General features: G+C 40.4%; 1 protein-coding gene across 1 annotated transcript in view; it reads left to right on the top strand.

Annotated features, from left to right (window-relative positions):
* The window catches only part of EXOC2 (exocyst complex component 2), a 254,838-nt gene that overhangs the window by 94,515 nt on the left and 143,536 nt on the right, over positions 1-16,787 (top strand). Inside the window, 4 exon segments of the mRNA XM_038768085.1 lie at positions 5,758-5,838; positions 9,910-10,055; positions 10,146-10,227; positions 11,111-11,213. Coding sequence (XP_038624013.1) covers positions 5,758-5,838; positions 9,910-10,055; positions 10,146-10,227; positions 11,111-11,213 — 412 coding nt within the window.

Genomic DNA, 16,787 nt, shown 5'->3' with positions numbered 1-16,787 from the left:
TGCTCTTTCTGCTGAACCACAGATGACTGGGGAGTGAGGGGAGGGGCTGGCCCCAGTCAAGTAGGCCCTTCCCTCCTTGTGGGCCACATGACTCCCACCCAGCCTAGATCCTTAAACAGGCTGCAAATGGGGGAGACCCACACTTATTTGCCCCAGTACTGGCCTGCTGGAACATAGACCTACACTGTGAAGTCCAAGTCCAGTCAGGGCCGGAGCCTATCAGAGACTCACTTCTGGAGGGTTCCAGTAATAGTGGCTTCCACTGGTTTCTGGGAGTTGTATTCCTTATGTGCTGAAAGAACCTGTGCTACTATGTTTCTGCATGTGCAGCAACCCCTCATCTCCCCCTCCTAGGAGTGAGACCTGTGGCCATTTCTGATCTGCAGAAGTGAGATACCACACCAAGGCCCCAGTGCAGTCTCAAATGCTCTAAAATGGGGGTAAGGGGGTGAGAGGAAGCTATTGGGGCATCCATCAGCTCACCCTGTAATTCACTTATTTAATACCCATCTTGGCCGCTACACTGTGAGCTCCTTTTGGGCAGAGAATGTGTCTACCAACCTTGTGGTACTATATTCTGCCAAGCGCTTAATACAGTCCTCGCACAAAGTGCTCAATAAATACCATTTATTGATGGATTCAGTCTGGTTCAATCATCCCTACCCCTCTGACTTTTGACTCTGAGGCAGGTTTGAAAGTCATAGTTTGCCTTTATTTGGATAAGACAGAGGTGTTTAAGTGGCTCTGTGTTTTGAGTGAAGAATTATTTCAACTGCGTCTCTTGATGGAACTTGCTTTGTTGGTAGAAAGTTTGGGTTCCAATTCATTCTCATTATTCACAGGCAAAGAGGACTTCTTTGCTTTGGGTTTAGAACTTAGATGATAAGGTAGATAGGGGAAGTATTACCAAAGTTAATTATTTGTTGGCATATCAATGTATTTGTTAATTAAAATTTTTATTAGCCCTTGAGTAGTTCTTATTGAGCATTTACTGTGTGCAGAATATTCTAGTAAACCCTTGGGAGATTACAGTAGAGTTAGTAGACCTGGTACCTCTCCTCAAAGAGCTTACTTTCTAGAAGGGGAGATAGGTACAGATAAGAGGAAGAAAAAAAGGGGATATGAACATGAGTTAGTACTTAAGCAATAGGTAAGGTAAGCACATAAATGCTACAGGACTAAGAACTAAGCTTAATAAATTCAGTTTTAAATTATCAGTTGATGACTAATTGTGCTGATTATTGCTTTCTTGTTTCAATATCATTAGCTTGTTCTCTATCTACACCCTGGGGAAATATTGAGAAGAGCACAATTAAAAACAATTGGAACATGTAAATAAACAATTAAAGAAAACCATCTCCAGAAAAATTCCTCTTATCTGTTCTAGGGATAGAGGAATGAGAGATCCTTGAATGGCCGTAATATGCATATTATGTGCATTCCTTTTTTGAGCTTTGAATACTCAATTCAAAGTGGCCCATTTGTGACCTTAGGGATCTACTTTCCTTGTCCATTGCTAGTAACGTAGCCATTGACCTCTCATCTAGGACTGTGTGAGCAAATCATGAAAACTCAGGGAACTTTTCAGTGGGGAAATTAGCTTTGGTTGGAAGAAACTGAATGTTACTCTCACCAGCCATTCTGTATGGTGTCCCCTTCCTACTGTACCTCACTGATCTCCTACTATAACCCAACTCATGTGCTCTCCTAATACAAATCTACTCACTACACCTCGATTTTGTCTTTCTTGCCACTCACTCATCCCTTGCCCACATTCTCCTCTGTCCTGGAACTCCCTCCCCATTCATATTCAAGAGACCACTACCCAAATATCTGAAAAGCCTTTCTACAATCCTGTCTTCTCCAAGAGGTCTACCCTGACTAACCCTTCCTTTTCCCTATTCACCCTCTCTTCTGAATGACTTATGCACTTGAGTCTTTAAACCTTAATCAGTCAATCAGTGTATTTATTGAATACTTACTGTGTGCATAGCACTGTGTACATAGTGCTTGGTAAAATACAGTACAACAGAGTTTGTAGACACAATCCCTGCCCACAACACTCTGAATTTCATCCCACCCCCATAGCACTGGTGTATCCATCTGTAATTTATTTTAATACATCTCCCCCTCTGGTCTGTAAACTTCTTGTAAGCAGGGATCTACCTATCCTATTGTATAGTACTCTCCTAAGTGTTCAGTACAGAGCTCAGCATACAGTAAGCACTCAGTATGTTCCTTGCTTGACTGATTGGTTATACTGTGTAGTTCGATACTAAAGGTTTAAGGAACATAGTGAATATTTGTCAGTGTACATGAGCCTGCTTGGATACTGTGTGATGTGACATTGGAAGAAACAGTTAATGTACATCCTCTCTTACTCTTAGGAATGGTGTTGGGAGTAGAGTACTGTGTTGGAGGTTTTCCCTAACACAGGGTTTTCCATGAAGGCAACCCCAATATTGTAGGAGAACTTGATGTAGTTGATTTTGTGTAAATACTCAGGTTTTTGTCCAATCCAAATGCCTTCATTCAATCACATTTCACTGAGTTGTTATTTTAGTACTATGTGCAGAGCATTGTATTAAGTGCATGGTAGAGTACACAATAACAGTAGATAAGCCCCTTCCCATAACTGTTGCCAGACAAATAATACCTATTTATTACCATTAGCAAACTATTTTATTATATCAACATCACATGATGCTTCAAAGGAAGGGCAAGAGAGGGATGGGGGAGATGGGATGGTACAAAAGCGGGATTGGGAAGCGAGAAGGAAACCAACTTCTTCCCCATTCCCAATGAGGCTTGGGGAGTGGAAGAAGATGAGACTTTCCCAGTGAGAGCGGCAGAGGAGAATAGTGTTGTCTGAAGAGAGGCAAGTTTCAGTGTTGTTGCGGAGGAGCAGTAACTAGGTCAGGAGTAGGTCAAGGATGAAGGGAAGCATTTCATGATGGAGCGGGGATTCCACAGGCCGCATTTGGATGAGGGGTAGGGCCTAGGGTGCTGCATGGTATTGATGACTCAGGAGATGATTTCCTGCAGGTAGATATTTAGTCTCAGATTCACTTGCATCAAATCAGTCTTGTTGATATATTGTCTTCTCTTGGCCATGCAGAATGTCTTGGCAGCTGACCATAATACAGCACTATGAAGAAATGCTCGTTCCTTGTTTATATTGGGGATTGTGGTTTGGGTTCCCTATACCAGAAATTTCGCTACAGAGATCCTTGTGGATATCTTCATTCTCCAGGAGCTTAACATTTAGCTGTTGGCAGTTTGGAGGCCAGTTGATGATGCAGTATATGAATAGTCAGCGTGACTTTGGGTTTTATTCATTCAATTGTATTTATTGAGCGCTTACTGTGTGCATATTTATTGAGCACTTACTGTGTGCAAAGCACTGAACTAAGATCTTGATCAGATTATGACATCATCATCAATAATATTTGAGTGCTTAGCGTGTTGAGACCATTGTACTAAATTGTTGGGAGAGTATCATCCAACACAGTTCGTAGATATGTCACCTGCACACATCGAGTTTATCATCAAGGTGGGGAGATAGACATTAATATAGACATTAATATAAAGAAACAATTTATAGATATGTATAAAAGTTCTGTGGGGCTGAAGGTGGAGAAAATACCAAATGCCCAAAGGTTACAGATCCAAGTGCACAGATGATGCATAAGGGAGAAGGAGCTGGGGAAATCAATCTGCCAATCTTTGCTTTTTCACCCAATCTAACGTTTTCATCCAGTACTCTGTCACCAGATCCTGTCGTTTCTGCCTTCACGACATCGCTAACGTCCACCCTTTCCTCTCCCTCCCCACTGCCACTTTGCTCATTCAAGCATTTATTATATCCTGCCTTGACTACTTACCTCATCAGCTTCCTATCTCTCCTCACTCCAGTCTTTAGTTTACTATGCTGCCCAGATTATTTTTCTAAAAAAAGATCAGTTCACATCTCCCTACTCTTCAAAAACTTCCAGTGGTTGACCATCCACCTCCACACCAAATGGAAATTCCTTACCATTGGCTTTAAAACACTCAATCCATTCACTGCTCCTATCTAACCTTGCTGATAACCTATACAACCCAGTCCATTCCACTCCTCCAATGCCAAACTACTCACTATACTGTGATGTCATCTATCTTGATGCCAACCTCTTGCCCCTGAGAAGCAGTATGGTTCAGTGGAAAGAGCATGGGCTTTGGAGTTAGAGGTTTTGGGTTCAAATCCCACCTCTGCCACTGGTCAGCTGGTGACTTTGGGCAAGTCATGTAACTTCTCTGGGCCTCAGTTCCCTCATCTGTAAAATGGGGATAAAAACTGTGAGCCCTACATGGGACAACCTGATCACTTTGTAACCATCCCAGTGCTTAGAACAGTGCTTTGCTCATAGTAAGCTCTTAATAAATGCCATTATTATTATTATTATCATTATTATTATTATTATCTCCCTCTGGCCTGGGAACTCCCTCCCCCTTCATGTGCAACAGACCACCACTCTCCCCACCTTCAAAGCCTTATTAAAATTCCATTCCTCCAAGAGGTGTTCCCCAGTGCTTTCCCAAATGCTTAGTACAGTGCTCTGTGCACCCAGTAAGTGCTCAGTAAATACAATTTATGGGTTTCTGCTCCTCACAGGGCTACTGGGATCCATATATCCTGGGAGTCACTCTGCTGAATGTTGCTATAAAATAACACTGTTTAGATTAGGGATTCTTCCAGAATATTTTCTTCCTTAAAAGCACAGTAATATAGATGATAAGTGGGATTACTGCCTTAGAAACAGCTAGATAATGGTATTAATTTGAAACTAATATGTTGCAAATCCGAAGCTGGACATGTAGAAATGCTGGAGTACTGTTCATTGTGATTAGAAGTGTCAATCCAACAATGGTATTCATCGACCGCTTACTGTGTGCAAAGCACTGTTCTAAGTTCTTGGGAGAGCATAATACAACAGAGTTGGTAGACATGTTCTCTGTCCACAAGACGCTTACAGTCTAGAGGAGAAGAGTCCACAAGACACTTACAGTCTAGAAGAGGAGACAGACATTAAAATAAATTACCGGTATGTATCTAAGTGCAATCAGCTGAGGGTGGATTGATTTTGAGATACTTAAAGGGGACAGAGCCAAGTGCATTGTAAGCTGAAGACTGTCTTAGTTAGCAGAATTCTGGTCCTGCATCAATCTCTTTGTCAGAGATGAATTATTTGAATATATGTAGGGTTTTTCTGGTGTAGGTTGGTACATTCCTAGGTTTTTTTCCACACTTATCAGTCTCAGGTCAATATTGTTTCACATTTTCTTCCCAAAACCCAGATTCCTTTGTTTCATATGCCTTGTATCATCACCCCATTTTGCAGCTAGGGAAACTGAAATACGAGGTGATTTTCTACATCATCATGGCAGTGGCATTAGCTATAGACTTCTGGGAGCCAGACTCTTAATATAAACCTCTGTTATTCTGTGTCTAGAAGCTTTTTAATGTCTATTGTTTTTAATGCTTAAAGCACAGGCAATGTAGTTTATGTATTATGTCAATTTTTAGAAAATTAAACCATTCATAACTTTAGCTCGTCTCTTGTTGGTGATTTTGCAAAGGGTTGTGTGTTTGCGCTTGCCTTGACTAGTGGGGGGAAAATAATATGGTCCTTTAAAAAATTGTTTAAAAATGTCATTTTGATATAATATATTCCTACTACTAAAATGGCCTGCATTTTAACTTGACATTTATTCCAGCCATCCATCAGAAACTGGAAGCGGATGAAATGGAAAAAGTAGAAGGATCTATGACACAGAAACTGGAGAATATACTGAACAGTTAGTTTTCTTCCTCTACCAGAAAATATTTATGGACTTTGTGATGATCCTTAATATACTTCTTGAATGTAGATGCCTAGTGGACAGTGGTTATTCTAATGCTTTTCTGCATACCAGTGATTCAATTAACAAAAAGGAAAAATGCTTCCCAGAAGATTGTTCATTTTTGTAATTTACACATGGTGAATCATAGTTTCCTCAGTATTTTTTCAGGAGACAAAATTGGTGGGATGGAAGACAGTGGTTCAAATAGTATTAGAAATAGCCAAAATAAAGCAACTTTAGGCAAGACGGTTTCCAAAAAGACAATTTCAAATAATCACCTTTAATACTGGCAACATCTGCTTTGCTTACCAAAAGATCAACTGTATGTAATAAGAATGAAATTTAAGATTGTACCCCATATACTGTAAATAATTAAATTTTTAGTTTGTGGAAGGCCTGAGGGTTAATGATCCAACACAAGGGTTGGATCAAGTATGATGATCCAACATAAGAACAAGGATTCTTTGAAACAACCTCCCTGCTCATGTTTTTGAAAATTATGGGAAGGTGTCAATGAGACCATCTCTTTAAAAGGATTTTATAAAACTACGGGGACATGAGAGACCATTTTTAATGTCTTTGGTTTTTGAGGGTTTTTTTGTGGTATTGGTTAAGTGCTAACTGTGTGTCAAGCACTATTCTAAGTACTGGGGTTGATAGAAGATAATCAAGCTGGTTATAGTCCCTCTGCCACAAGGGGCTTAAGTAGAAGTGAGAACAGATATTGAATGCTCAATTTGCAGTTGAGGAAACTGAGGTGAGAGAAGTTAAGTGACTTGCCCAAAGGTCAGACAGCGGACAAGTGTTGGAGCTAGGATTAGAACCTTGGTTTTGTGGCTTCCATGCTTATGTTTCATGCATGCTGTTTCCACTTGTTAATGCCAGTTTCTTACAGTTCTATTACTATGATTCAAGTATCTTGGCATCCTGGAAGGAGAGAGGTGAATGGGAATCTTCTGGCCGTTCAGCTTGCTTAAAGGACTCCTGAAGGGTACCTAGGGGTGGCTTGCTGGACTGTTTAGAACTGTGCTTGGCACATAGTAAGCACTTAACAAATGCCATCATCATCATTATTATTATTATTAATGGCAGCCCTAGGCCACTGTGCCAGTGAAGTCATAACTCTCTACCCCTGGATGAACTCTGCAATCTGCTTAACTTAATGTTGCTGAGAGGCAACCTCTGAATTGCCTTGAAAGGAATTAGCCCCGAGTCATGTTAGAGAGACCATAGCCAAGAAAATGCCAGCTTCATGAGCCATTGTCTTTCCAAGCACCTGCTTCCCAGGACCATCCTTAGTCCAGGGGATAAGCCATAGGCCCAGAAACATTCGTGGAAAACATTCTCCATATCCACAGCCATGCCAAGGATGGGAGAGTGACACAGAATAGGGTGAAGGAAAGGGGGTGGGTGGGAGGGGTGGAGAGTGTGTGCGTATGTGTGTGTGTGCGTGCACGCACGCATGCGCATGCGTGTCTAAATAAGGAAGGGGCAAGAGGCAGTATCCCATCACCCTATCAATCAATCAATCAATCAATCGTATTTATTGAGCGCTTACTATGTGCAGAGCACTGTACTAAGCGCTTGGGAAGTACAAATTGGCAACATATAGAGACAGTCCCTACCCAACAGTGGGCTCACAGTCTAAAAGGGGGAGACAGAGAACAAAACCAAACGTACTAACAAAATAAAATAAACAGGTAGCTTCCCCTTTGTTTTGTCCTTTGTTCTTCTCCTGAAAGACAGTGATTTGATCACTGTCACTGTCACTGTCACTGTCACCCTCACTGTACCTCGTTCTCGCCTGTCCCACCGTCGACCCCCGGCCCACGTCATCCCCAGGGCCTGGAATGCCCTCCCTCTGCCCCTCCGCCAAGCTAGCTCTCTTCCTCCCTTCAAGGCCCTGCTGAGAGCTCACCTCCTCCAGGAGGCCTTCCCAGACTGAGCCCCTTCCCTCCTCTCCCCCTCGTCCCCCCTCCATCCCCCCATCTTACCTCCTTCCCTTCCCCACAGCACCTGTATATATGTATATATGGTTGTACATATTTATTACTCTGTTTATTTATTTATTTATTTATTTTACTTGTACATTTCTATCCTATTTATTTTATTTTGTTAGTATGTTTGGTTCTGTTCTCTGTCTCCCCCTTTTAGACTGTGAGCCCACTGTTGGGTAGGGACTGTCTCTATGTGTTGCCAATTTGTACTTCCCAAGCACTTAGTACAGTGCTCTGCACATAGTAAGCGCTCAATAAATACGATTGATTGATTGATTGATTTTCAATTACTTTAATTAATTATTTGTAAATGTGGACTTCTTGTCTGACATCACCAGTCTTTCTTATCAATAAGCTGATTATTCCGACTTTTCATAAGCACTTATTGAGCTGGAATCTACAAGTGATCAAAAGATCGCTTGGTGTGTAAGGTGGATATCCTGGAATTCATTATAGGAAATGTTTTCAGTATGTTATAATTCCATCTGTTGTAAATTGTCCTCTGTATATTTTTAATTTCCGCTTCCTAACCTGGTTTAAACCCACTTCTATGAGTTAATGTGTTTATTACTTTTAAGCCCTTTGGTGTGCTTTTGGAATCAGTCTTTAGTTTGAAAGCCTTGGGCATTTTATTGTATTTTTTTCTCATTGCCCAAAAATGCAACTTGTTTTTTGATAATGGCATTATTTTATTTTTTTCCTTAAAGCATTTGTGATCTGCCCTGTTAGTAACATTAAAATTCTCATATTGTAGGAAAGACCTTAGTTTTATAAAACTAGTCTCAACAGTTACAAATCAGTATTTTTTTCTGCACATGTGGGTGTTTCTATCTTTCCGTCTTTCACTTTTTCATGTAGTTTTTTTAATGAAAAAAATTAGTATATATTTCACCATTTTCTCCAAAGAGACAGTGGTCATAGTCAGTTTTTACTTGTTCTCCTAAGCCATCATTGTGACCTTTTTCAGAAATTAAAGGAATTTGCATCAAATAGCATGTAGTGAAGACTACCATCTTGACAAAACAAAGTTTTTGCATTAAAGTCTTTAAAATTGCAACCCAGGTTAAACCTTATTTAAATGAAACAATTTTGCAAAGATGACTTTTAACATGATCAGGCCACCCATGTTGTTGCCTAAAGAATATGGCATGTAAACCACCTGGTGAGACTGATGTCATTTTATTTCATTTTTGCTTAAAGCATAGTCACCAGACCAGATAATGTAGAAATGTTCTAAAGGTAGTGAGCAAACAGACGAAGACATTTTTACCTTTCCCTTTCCTCTCTACTTTCCGTCTGGTTAACTAAAAAAAAAATTGCAAGTTAAAAATTTGAAGTATTTCTATAACATAAATTGTACTTGCTGAAACAGTCTTTTCATTATTGTGGTTCACAAAGTTATGAGATCTTTTTGGTAAAAATAACATCGTGTCTGACTTGCTGAATTAAAGAATTGTTGGTTGATTTGTATATAAAAATAGATGTTTATTCCAAATTTTAATATATTACAGTTTTCTGGATCGTTATACATTTTTTGCTGTTAGTATTTAATATTAGTAAGAGAGCCTTGCTAGCATTCTAATAGGAAAAGGATTCTCCTTGAGCTTTAATCCCTTGGTAACTGAATAATAGTTAATAGTGGTATTTAATTTGAATAATTTTGTTGTATCTTAAAGAGACTTATTCTATCTTAAATTATTTTAGAGTGCAAATTAACTGAACAATTTAGCATAGTGGCCAAAACAAACTCAAAGTCACCACATTGAAATTAAAGCACTTGCATTTGGAAAATGTGGGAATTTTTCATTGTACAAAGGTTTCACCAAGTCAAAGGGCCAATCTGTCAACACTGAAGTTGTTTCAGCAAGCTACATAATATTTCTAATATAGCTCAGATTTATGGAATAAAAATTTGTCCTTTTCTTGTGTAAAGTGCAGTAGTTACCCAGCACAAATTTTAGTGCCCATTTGTATATTTTCAGTTTGTTTTTAAGTGAACTTTTTCTGGTTTTTTTTTCTTCTAAAATAGGGGCAACTACTACAGCTGATACATTGTTTCAAGAAGTATTGGGTCGAAAAGACAAGGCAGATTAAACTAGAAATGCACTTAATGTTCTTCAGCGGTTTAAGTTTCTTTTCAACCTTCCTCTGAATATCGAAAGGAATATTTAGAAGGTAGGGCTGCCTTTTAATTTATGTATGTAGTTTAAAAAAAGTTCTTATTTTCCTTTACTGAAGTCTTCACAATACTTCTTTATCTTAAAGGGTGATTACGATGTCGTCATCAATGACTAGGAAAAAGCCAAGTCACTTTTTGGAAAAACAGAAGTTCAGGTTTTCAAGAAATGTAAGAATCTCTTAAAGACTTAAGTTTTATGTTGCCCTTCAATAGGAAAAATAAGAAATTTTCATTGTCTGAAGTGTTTCAAAAGTTTAAATTTATGGATATACTACTTTAAACAACTCTAGCAACTTTTCTAGTTGTGGGTTTACACTTGGAGTATATGAAAACCAAAATCAGTAATTTCCTTTAGTTATGGTGAGTAAGTATAAATTGGACTTCTGGAGCGACAAGTATAGAGTCCCACAGTCGTGGCATAATTTAATATCAGTCGATCAATAAATGGTATTTATTGAGTGTTTACTGTGTGTAAGAGCACTGTACTAAGCGCTTTGAAAAGAACAATACAACAGGGTTGGTTCCCACAACAAGCTTACAGGAAAGGGGGGGAGAATTATTCAGTTGCCCAGGTTTCTTTAAAGATGCGTTATAAACAGCTCTACAAAGGGTAGCCAGGAGATGTTTAAACTGATTTTTAATTGTTAAAAAGGTAGCTAGTGAGAATGCAAAAAAAACCCAAAATGATTAAGGTTGTGCTCTGTATCTCATTCACTGTTGCTGTCAAGTAAAGTCATATCAAAGAAGGTCTAACTTTTGTGCCTTATAAAGAAAAATTCAGATTTCAGACAATCCCTGCTCAATCAGAGCAATGTAAATCAGAGTTGTGATGTTGATGCTAATAAAGTTTTGAAATTAACCTGACGTTTAGTTTCAAACAACGTTATTTCTATTTGTGGGGTAGGACTGGGTGTGTGAAATTGGTATATATTTGAGACAGTATCTTAATATTTTGCTACATTAATTCAGTAATCATTTAAGAACATAGGAAAAAAGTACTTTTCAGCTTTAGTTATATTTGGAAACACTTTTGTGTGCTTCTTTTTATTAGATTATGCTGAAGTAGAAGCACGAATTGAAGCCTTAAGAGAACTACTTCTAGACACATTACTGGAGACTCCATTGACCTTACATGATCAGAAATGTTACATAAGGTGATTCTTTCATCTAATACTTTGATTAGTACCTTCTTTGATAATGTACAACCGTACATTATCAAGATGTTGTTTAAATTTAACAAAAACCCATGCTATTAGAAATTTGGTTCCTTTGGGATATAAGTGATTGTGTTTCAGATTTTAGTCATGAATTGTTTCATTTAAATCTTTTAAAATTTTCCTAGGCTGATCATACCCCCTGACTGTAACACAAGAAAATATTTATCCACATACCATATTCTCATTCTTGCAAACTGTTGTATTACCAAAGAAAGGTAAAGATATGTCTTCCTTGTAAATTACTTTTACTTCCTCCTTCTTCAAGTTTGGACATCCTTCTACAAAGTATTAGCAGTGGAAAGAGACTTGGATAGTAGGGAGAGAAAGATAACCCCTTGGATAACTGAAAAATAATTTATAAAGGGCAATTTTAGTGAACTTCCAATGAACCTGCTGCATGTCTTCTACGTGGAGCAAGAAAGGGAGACGTAATCACCACCTCAACTCTTGCCACTAGCCCACACTTCAGGATTTATCTTACTGGTGCCCATGCAGTTCGCAACCTACCACTCTGCACTCCTGCTGATGCAGAGGTGAGTTTTAGGTGGCTTGGAGCTTGAAAGTGTACAGCCCTACTGATCTCCCTAGATGGTCCTCAGGAAAATTGTTTTTCCTCTATCTGATAGGGTCATTGCCCTCCTATTCCTATCCACTCAGTGGCCTTGTTATCCTCTGGGAAAACCTGTTCTACCACTGTCCTGCCACCCCCCCGCGCTCCCCGCAACCTCCCACCACTCAGCTAAAAGTCCAGCAATGAGGAACAGAATAGATCACAACTCCTCCTCCATTCCAGAGAAATGCAAGCTACTTCCTAGTGTGCTTGAGAGGACAAAAATTTGATAGAAGCAGGTTCATACAGATGCAGTCAGGCTTTAGTCAAGACAAATCTCCTTCTCTTTGCCATTTTAGTCTTAGTAAATTGGAACTCTAGAACATTTTCATCTTCTACAGCCATCATTCTACTCTGGACCCCTATTTTACACTTTTTTTAATGGTATTTTTAAGTACTTACTATGTGCCAGACACTGCACTGAGATAGATGCAAGTTAATTGAGGTGGTTTCAATCCATGTTTCACCTGGAACTCAGTTTTCATCTCCATTTTTACAGAGGAGGTAGCTGAGGCATAGAGAAGTTAAGCGACTGGCTCAAGATTACACAACAGACAAGTGGCGGAGCCGGAATTAGAATGCAGGTCTTCTGACTCCCAGGCCATATCCTTCTAATTAGGCCATACTGTTTCATCATCATCAAAATGTCAGCAACTGATTGAGTGTGCATACCTACAACTTTGCCTCTACTAGTCCTATTTGCTCTCAAGCAAGTGAGTCTTTAAGTACTGGTTTTCCAAATGCCTCCTGGCCAACTGTTTTATGCTTCTGTGTTTGTACTGTCTGGCTCTAGCTTCTTGCCCCCCTATTTCTTTGTACCTTCTCTGGCTTCCCAGGAATTGGAACAGGGAGCTGTTTGGCTTTTCTCACTCCATTCTGCTCTTGCATCTGTGAAGTAAGTGTAGGTCACAGCAGCTCCTTTTTCCTGAACCCAAAGTGGGGAAATATATGTTAGAAGGACAGAAGAAATTATTTAAACCCAGGAGGGAAGAATAAACATTTTAAAGTCAAAGTGAAGAATAATCTCAGAAAATGCAACATTAAATTTCTGGCAGACTACTATAACAGAAAGTTCAGGTTAATGAAAAGCAAGGGGAGAGAAGTAGCTCTCTTTGAGCAAAGGCATTGTGAAGTTTAGGATACCGAGATGAGAACTCGAAAGTAGAAATGGGATAGATGTAAAGGGGATCTGTTCTTTCATACAGACAGTGAGAGAGGGAGTGTTAGTAGGGTCTGCAGTAGCATCTTCTAGAAAAATGAAGAGCAGTTCTGAACTAGTGATCAACTCACCAGTCAGTGAAATTCAGTATGTTAGATTTATAAATGTGCACCAACATTTGGAACATCCTAGAAGAGGTGGGATTTTGACAGGTTTTAAAGATGGGAAGAACTATGACCAGAGCCTGATAGAGCTCAGGCCTGGGAGTCAAAGGACCTGGGTTCTAATCCTGGCTCTGCCACTTTGCTGTGCGACCTTGGGAAAGTCTCTGTGCCTCGGTTACTTCATGTCTATAGTGGGGATTGAGACTGAGCTATTTGTGGGACCTGGAATATGTCCAAATTGATTAGCATGTATCTACCCTGGTGCTTAGTACAGTGCCTGGCACATAGTAAGCACTTAACAAATACCATAAAATATTTTTTAATGTGCCAACTGCAGAGATGGTATGTGCAGCTGCAGCTGATATTGGCACATTTATAGAATTTAGTGGGAGAGCCACATTACATGAAGCTGTGGTGCAAAGTGACTTTGGCCCATTTTACTATGTACCACACTAAGTGACTGTGGAATACTTACAAATAAAATTAAATCTCAAATATCCACAGTGAGAGACAGCATGGTTAAACAAAAGCCATGTTTGGCCCATAGTTTAGAAACAAATCTGACTGTAATTTCATCCCCTCTAATTTTTTTGGCCCATTTCCCACTAGAAGAGGTAGTGATCAATGAAGACCTAAAGACTGAAAGCCAGAGGAGGGAGTAGTAGTGCAAGCCTCTTGATTATTCCAAATATGAAATCATCAGTTGCCAAATAATAAAAAAAAGAAAAATCTATTTCTAAGGGCCTTCAATTATTGCTTTAATAGAATCTAGGGAAGCATTTTCAGTGGTTCATGCCACAAACCCATATAGTTGTCCTTTGTACTAGAAGAAATGGCACTGATGTTGAAATTCACTAACGGGTGCGTGTGCAACTGGAGAAGGAATTACAGTCTCAAACCATGTTGTGCATACACAAAGACTCTCCATTATCATGGTGACATGCTTGCGCTTAGTGCTGTTTTCACTGTAGCCTTCTTGTCTTATGATATTTAAGGTGCTTTGGCTCAGAGTTGTTCTTTTCTGGATTGCATTGAACCATGCTGGTTTGTATATTTACAGCAGCCTCCCTGTTGCCAGTTTTCCCAGTTTTCATCTGGGATGCAACATTGTCTAAGGCTTTGTTTATCCATATTCTTAAAATGTTTTGTCCTCCGTGTTTCAATTTCCCAGATTCAGCTTACCAGCTGTTTGAATGTCCTACTTTGCCTACTTTGCCTATTATCTTCACTTGGTCAGTAAATCAATAAACCAATCGTAGTTATTGAGCACTTATGGTGTGTAGAGCACTGTACTAAGCACCTAGGTAGCAGAGTTGATAGACACGTTCCTTGCCCACAAGGAGATTACAGTCTAGAGGAGGAGACAGACATTAATATAAATAAAGAAGTTATGGATATGAACATAAGTGCTGTGGGACGGAGGGTGGGGTGAATAAATGGTGTGAATCCAAATGCAAGGGCGAGGCAGAAGGTAGTGGGAGAAGGGAAATGATGGCTTAGTCAGGGAAAGCCTCTTGGAGGAGATGTGATTTCAAGGCTTTGAAAGGCTTTGAAGCTGGGGAGAGTGATCATCTGTCAGATATGAAGGGGGAGGGAGTTCTATGCCAGAGGCAGGACATGGGTGAGGGGTTGACCGCAATCAATCAATCAATCAATCAATCAATCGTATTTATTGAGCGCTTACTATGTGCAGAGCACTGTACTAAGCGCTTGGGAAGTACAAATTGGCATCACATAGAGACAGTCCCTACCCAACAGTGGGCTCACAGTCTAAAAGGGGGAGAGGGAGATAGATAGATAGATGATAGATAGATGAGCTCGAGGTACAGGAGATTGGTGTTAGAGGAGTGAAATGTGAGGGTTGGTTTGCAGTAGGAAATCAAAGAGGTTAGGTAGGAGGTCAGTAGTAAGGAGTTTCACCAGTGTTGCAGGGGAACATCTTCATTGATAGGAAACGGGCTTTATTCCCAGGACTTAATTGTTTTTGAACTTGATAGGATTTTAATATTGATTTTTATCCCTCAACTGACCTGTTGCTAAAGGAGTCAAAAGTGGAGTCTGTGGGCACCGTAAAGAAGGGTGGACCTCTAATTAGGTCTGGAGCTTAATACTATGCTACTGCCACACTGCTTGTTTCCTTGTCTACTGTTGCGTCAGTCATTAGTGTTATGCCTAGACAACAGAATTCTATGATAGCTGTTAGCTTTACCCCCACCCTACCTTTATTCACACAGTACTTATGTACATACCCTTTATTTATATTAATGTCTGTCTCTTCCCTCCCCCACGCCTGACTCCTATACTGCCAGCTCTTTGAGAACAGGTAACATGCCTACCAATTCTTGTATTGCAGTTTCCCAAGCACTTGGTATGGTTGCTCTGCACACAGTAAGTGCTCAGTAAATACCATTTGACCCTACTGAGAGCTCACCTCCTCCAGGAGTCCTTCCCAGACTGAGCCCCTTCCTTCCTCTCCCCCTCGTCCCCCTCTCCATCCCCCCATCTTACCTCCTTCCCTTCCCCCAGTACCTGTATATAAGTATATATGTTTGTACATATTTATTACTCTATTTATTTATTTATTTATTTTACTTCTACATATGTATTCTATTTATTTTATTTTGTTAGTATGTTTGGTTTTGTTCTCTGTCTCCCCCTTTTAGATTGTGAGCCCGCTGTTGGGTAGGGACTGTCTCTATATGTTGCCAACCTGTACTTCCCAAGTGCTTAGTACAGTGCTCTGCACACAGTAAGCGCTCAATAAATACGATTGATTGATTGATTGACTGGCATAAAACTTTGTTGCTTATATGACTTCCCTGATGTGGACTGATAATGCTCATTGGCTTTATGTATACTTAGCATTAGCCCATAATACAAGGCTGCTTTGTCAAAACAGATTATGTGTCTTCTTGTGGGCATGTCTCTGGGGAGGGTGAGGGGGTCAGGCGCCCTGCTTCTCAGTTGGGGGGGTCTTTCTCACTCCCCTCACCATCAGGCAGGGCTTTCCCCGGTGCTCTGACCCTCCCCCTTTATTCAGGGGTCCCTCAGGGGGCTTCTCTTGGCCTCCCTGGGAAGACTAGGACTGCGGGGTCAAAGGCTGCCTGGCTTGGCCAAGGGGACCCGGCCCCGGGGACCCTGATGGTGCCATGGTGGTGTCCACTGAGTGGCTGGCCCAGGACCTGAGAGAGTTTGGCCGGAATTCGAGGAAGACAAGGCCATGTGCGAGAAACTGGTGGAGTTGTGTCTCATGCACCGGATGTGAGATGACGAACTGGCTAGGGAGCTCATAGCCTACAAATGAACAAAAGAGAAGCGCGCATCACCCTGGAGCTCCTGATCACCTCTGAGCATGACTTGGCGAACAGGAGGACGATCACAGCCAAGAGAGGCGGCAGGCAGCCTGGGCCCAGAGACATCACTTTCATCCAGGAACTTATTGAAGAAGAGGCTGAAGTGGAAGGCTTACTGGATTCCTAAACATCCTCTTCCAAGAGCTCCCAAAAGCGAATCATCAGCACACCAGAAACACCACGGTCAAAGAGGATCATGTCGACCTGAAGTCCTCATCTGCTCTT

The sequence above is a fragment of the Tachyglossus aculeatus genome, chromosome Y2 (assembly GCF_015852505.1).
Source record: "Tachyglossus aculeatus isolate mTacAcu1 chromosome Y2, mTacAcu1.pri, whole genome shotgun sequence".
Lineage (NCBI taxonomy): Eukaryota > Metazoa > Chordata > Mammalia > Monotremata > Tachyglossidae > Tachyglossus > Tachyglossus aculeatus.
The sequence above is the reverse complement of the archived record's forward strand: the minus strand, read 5'-3'. Positions and strand labels throughout refer to the sequence as shown.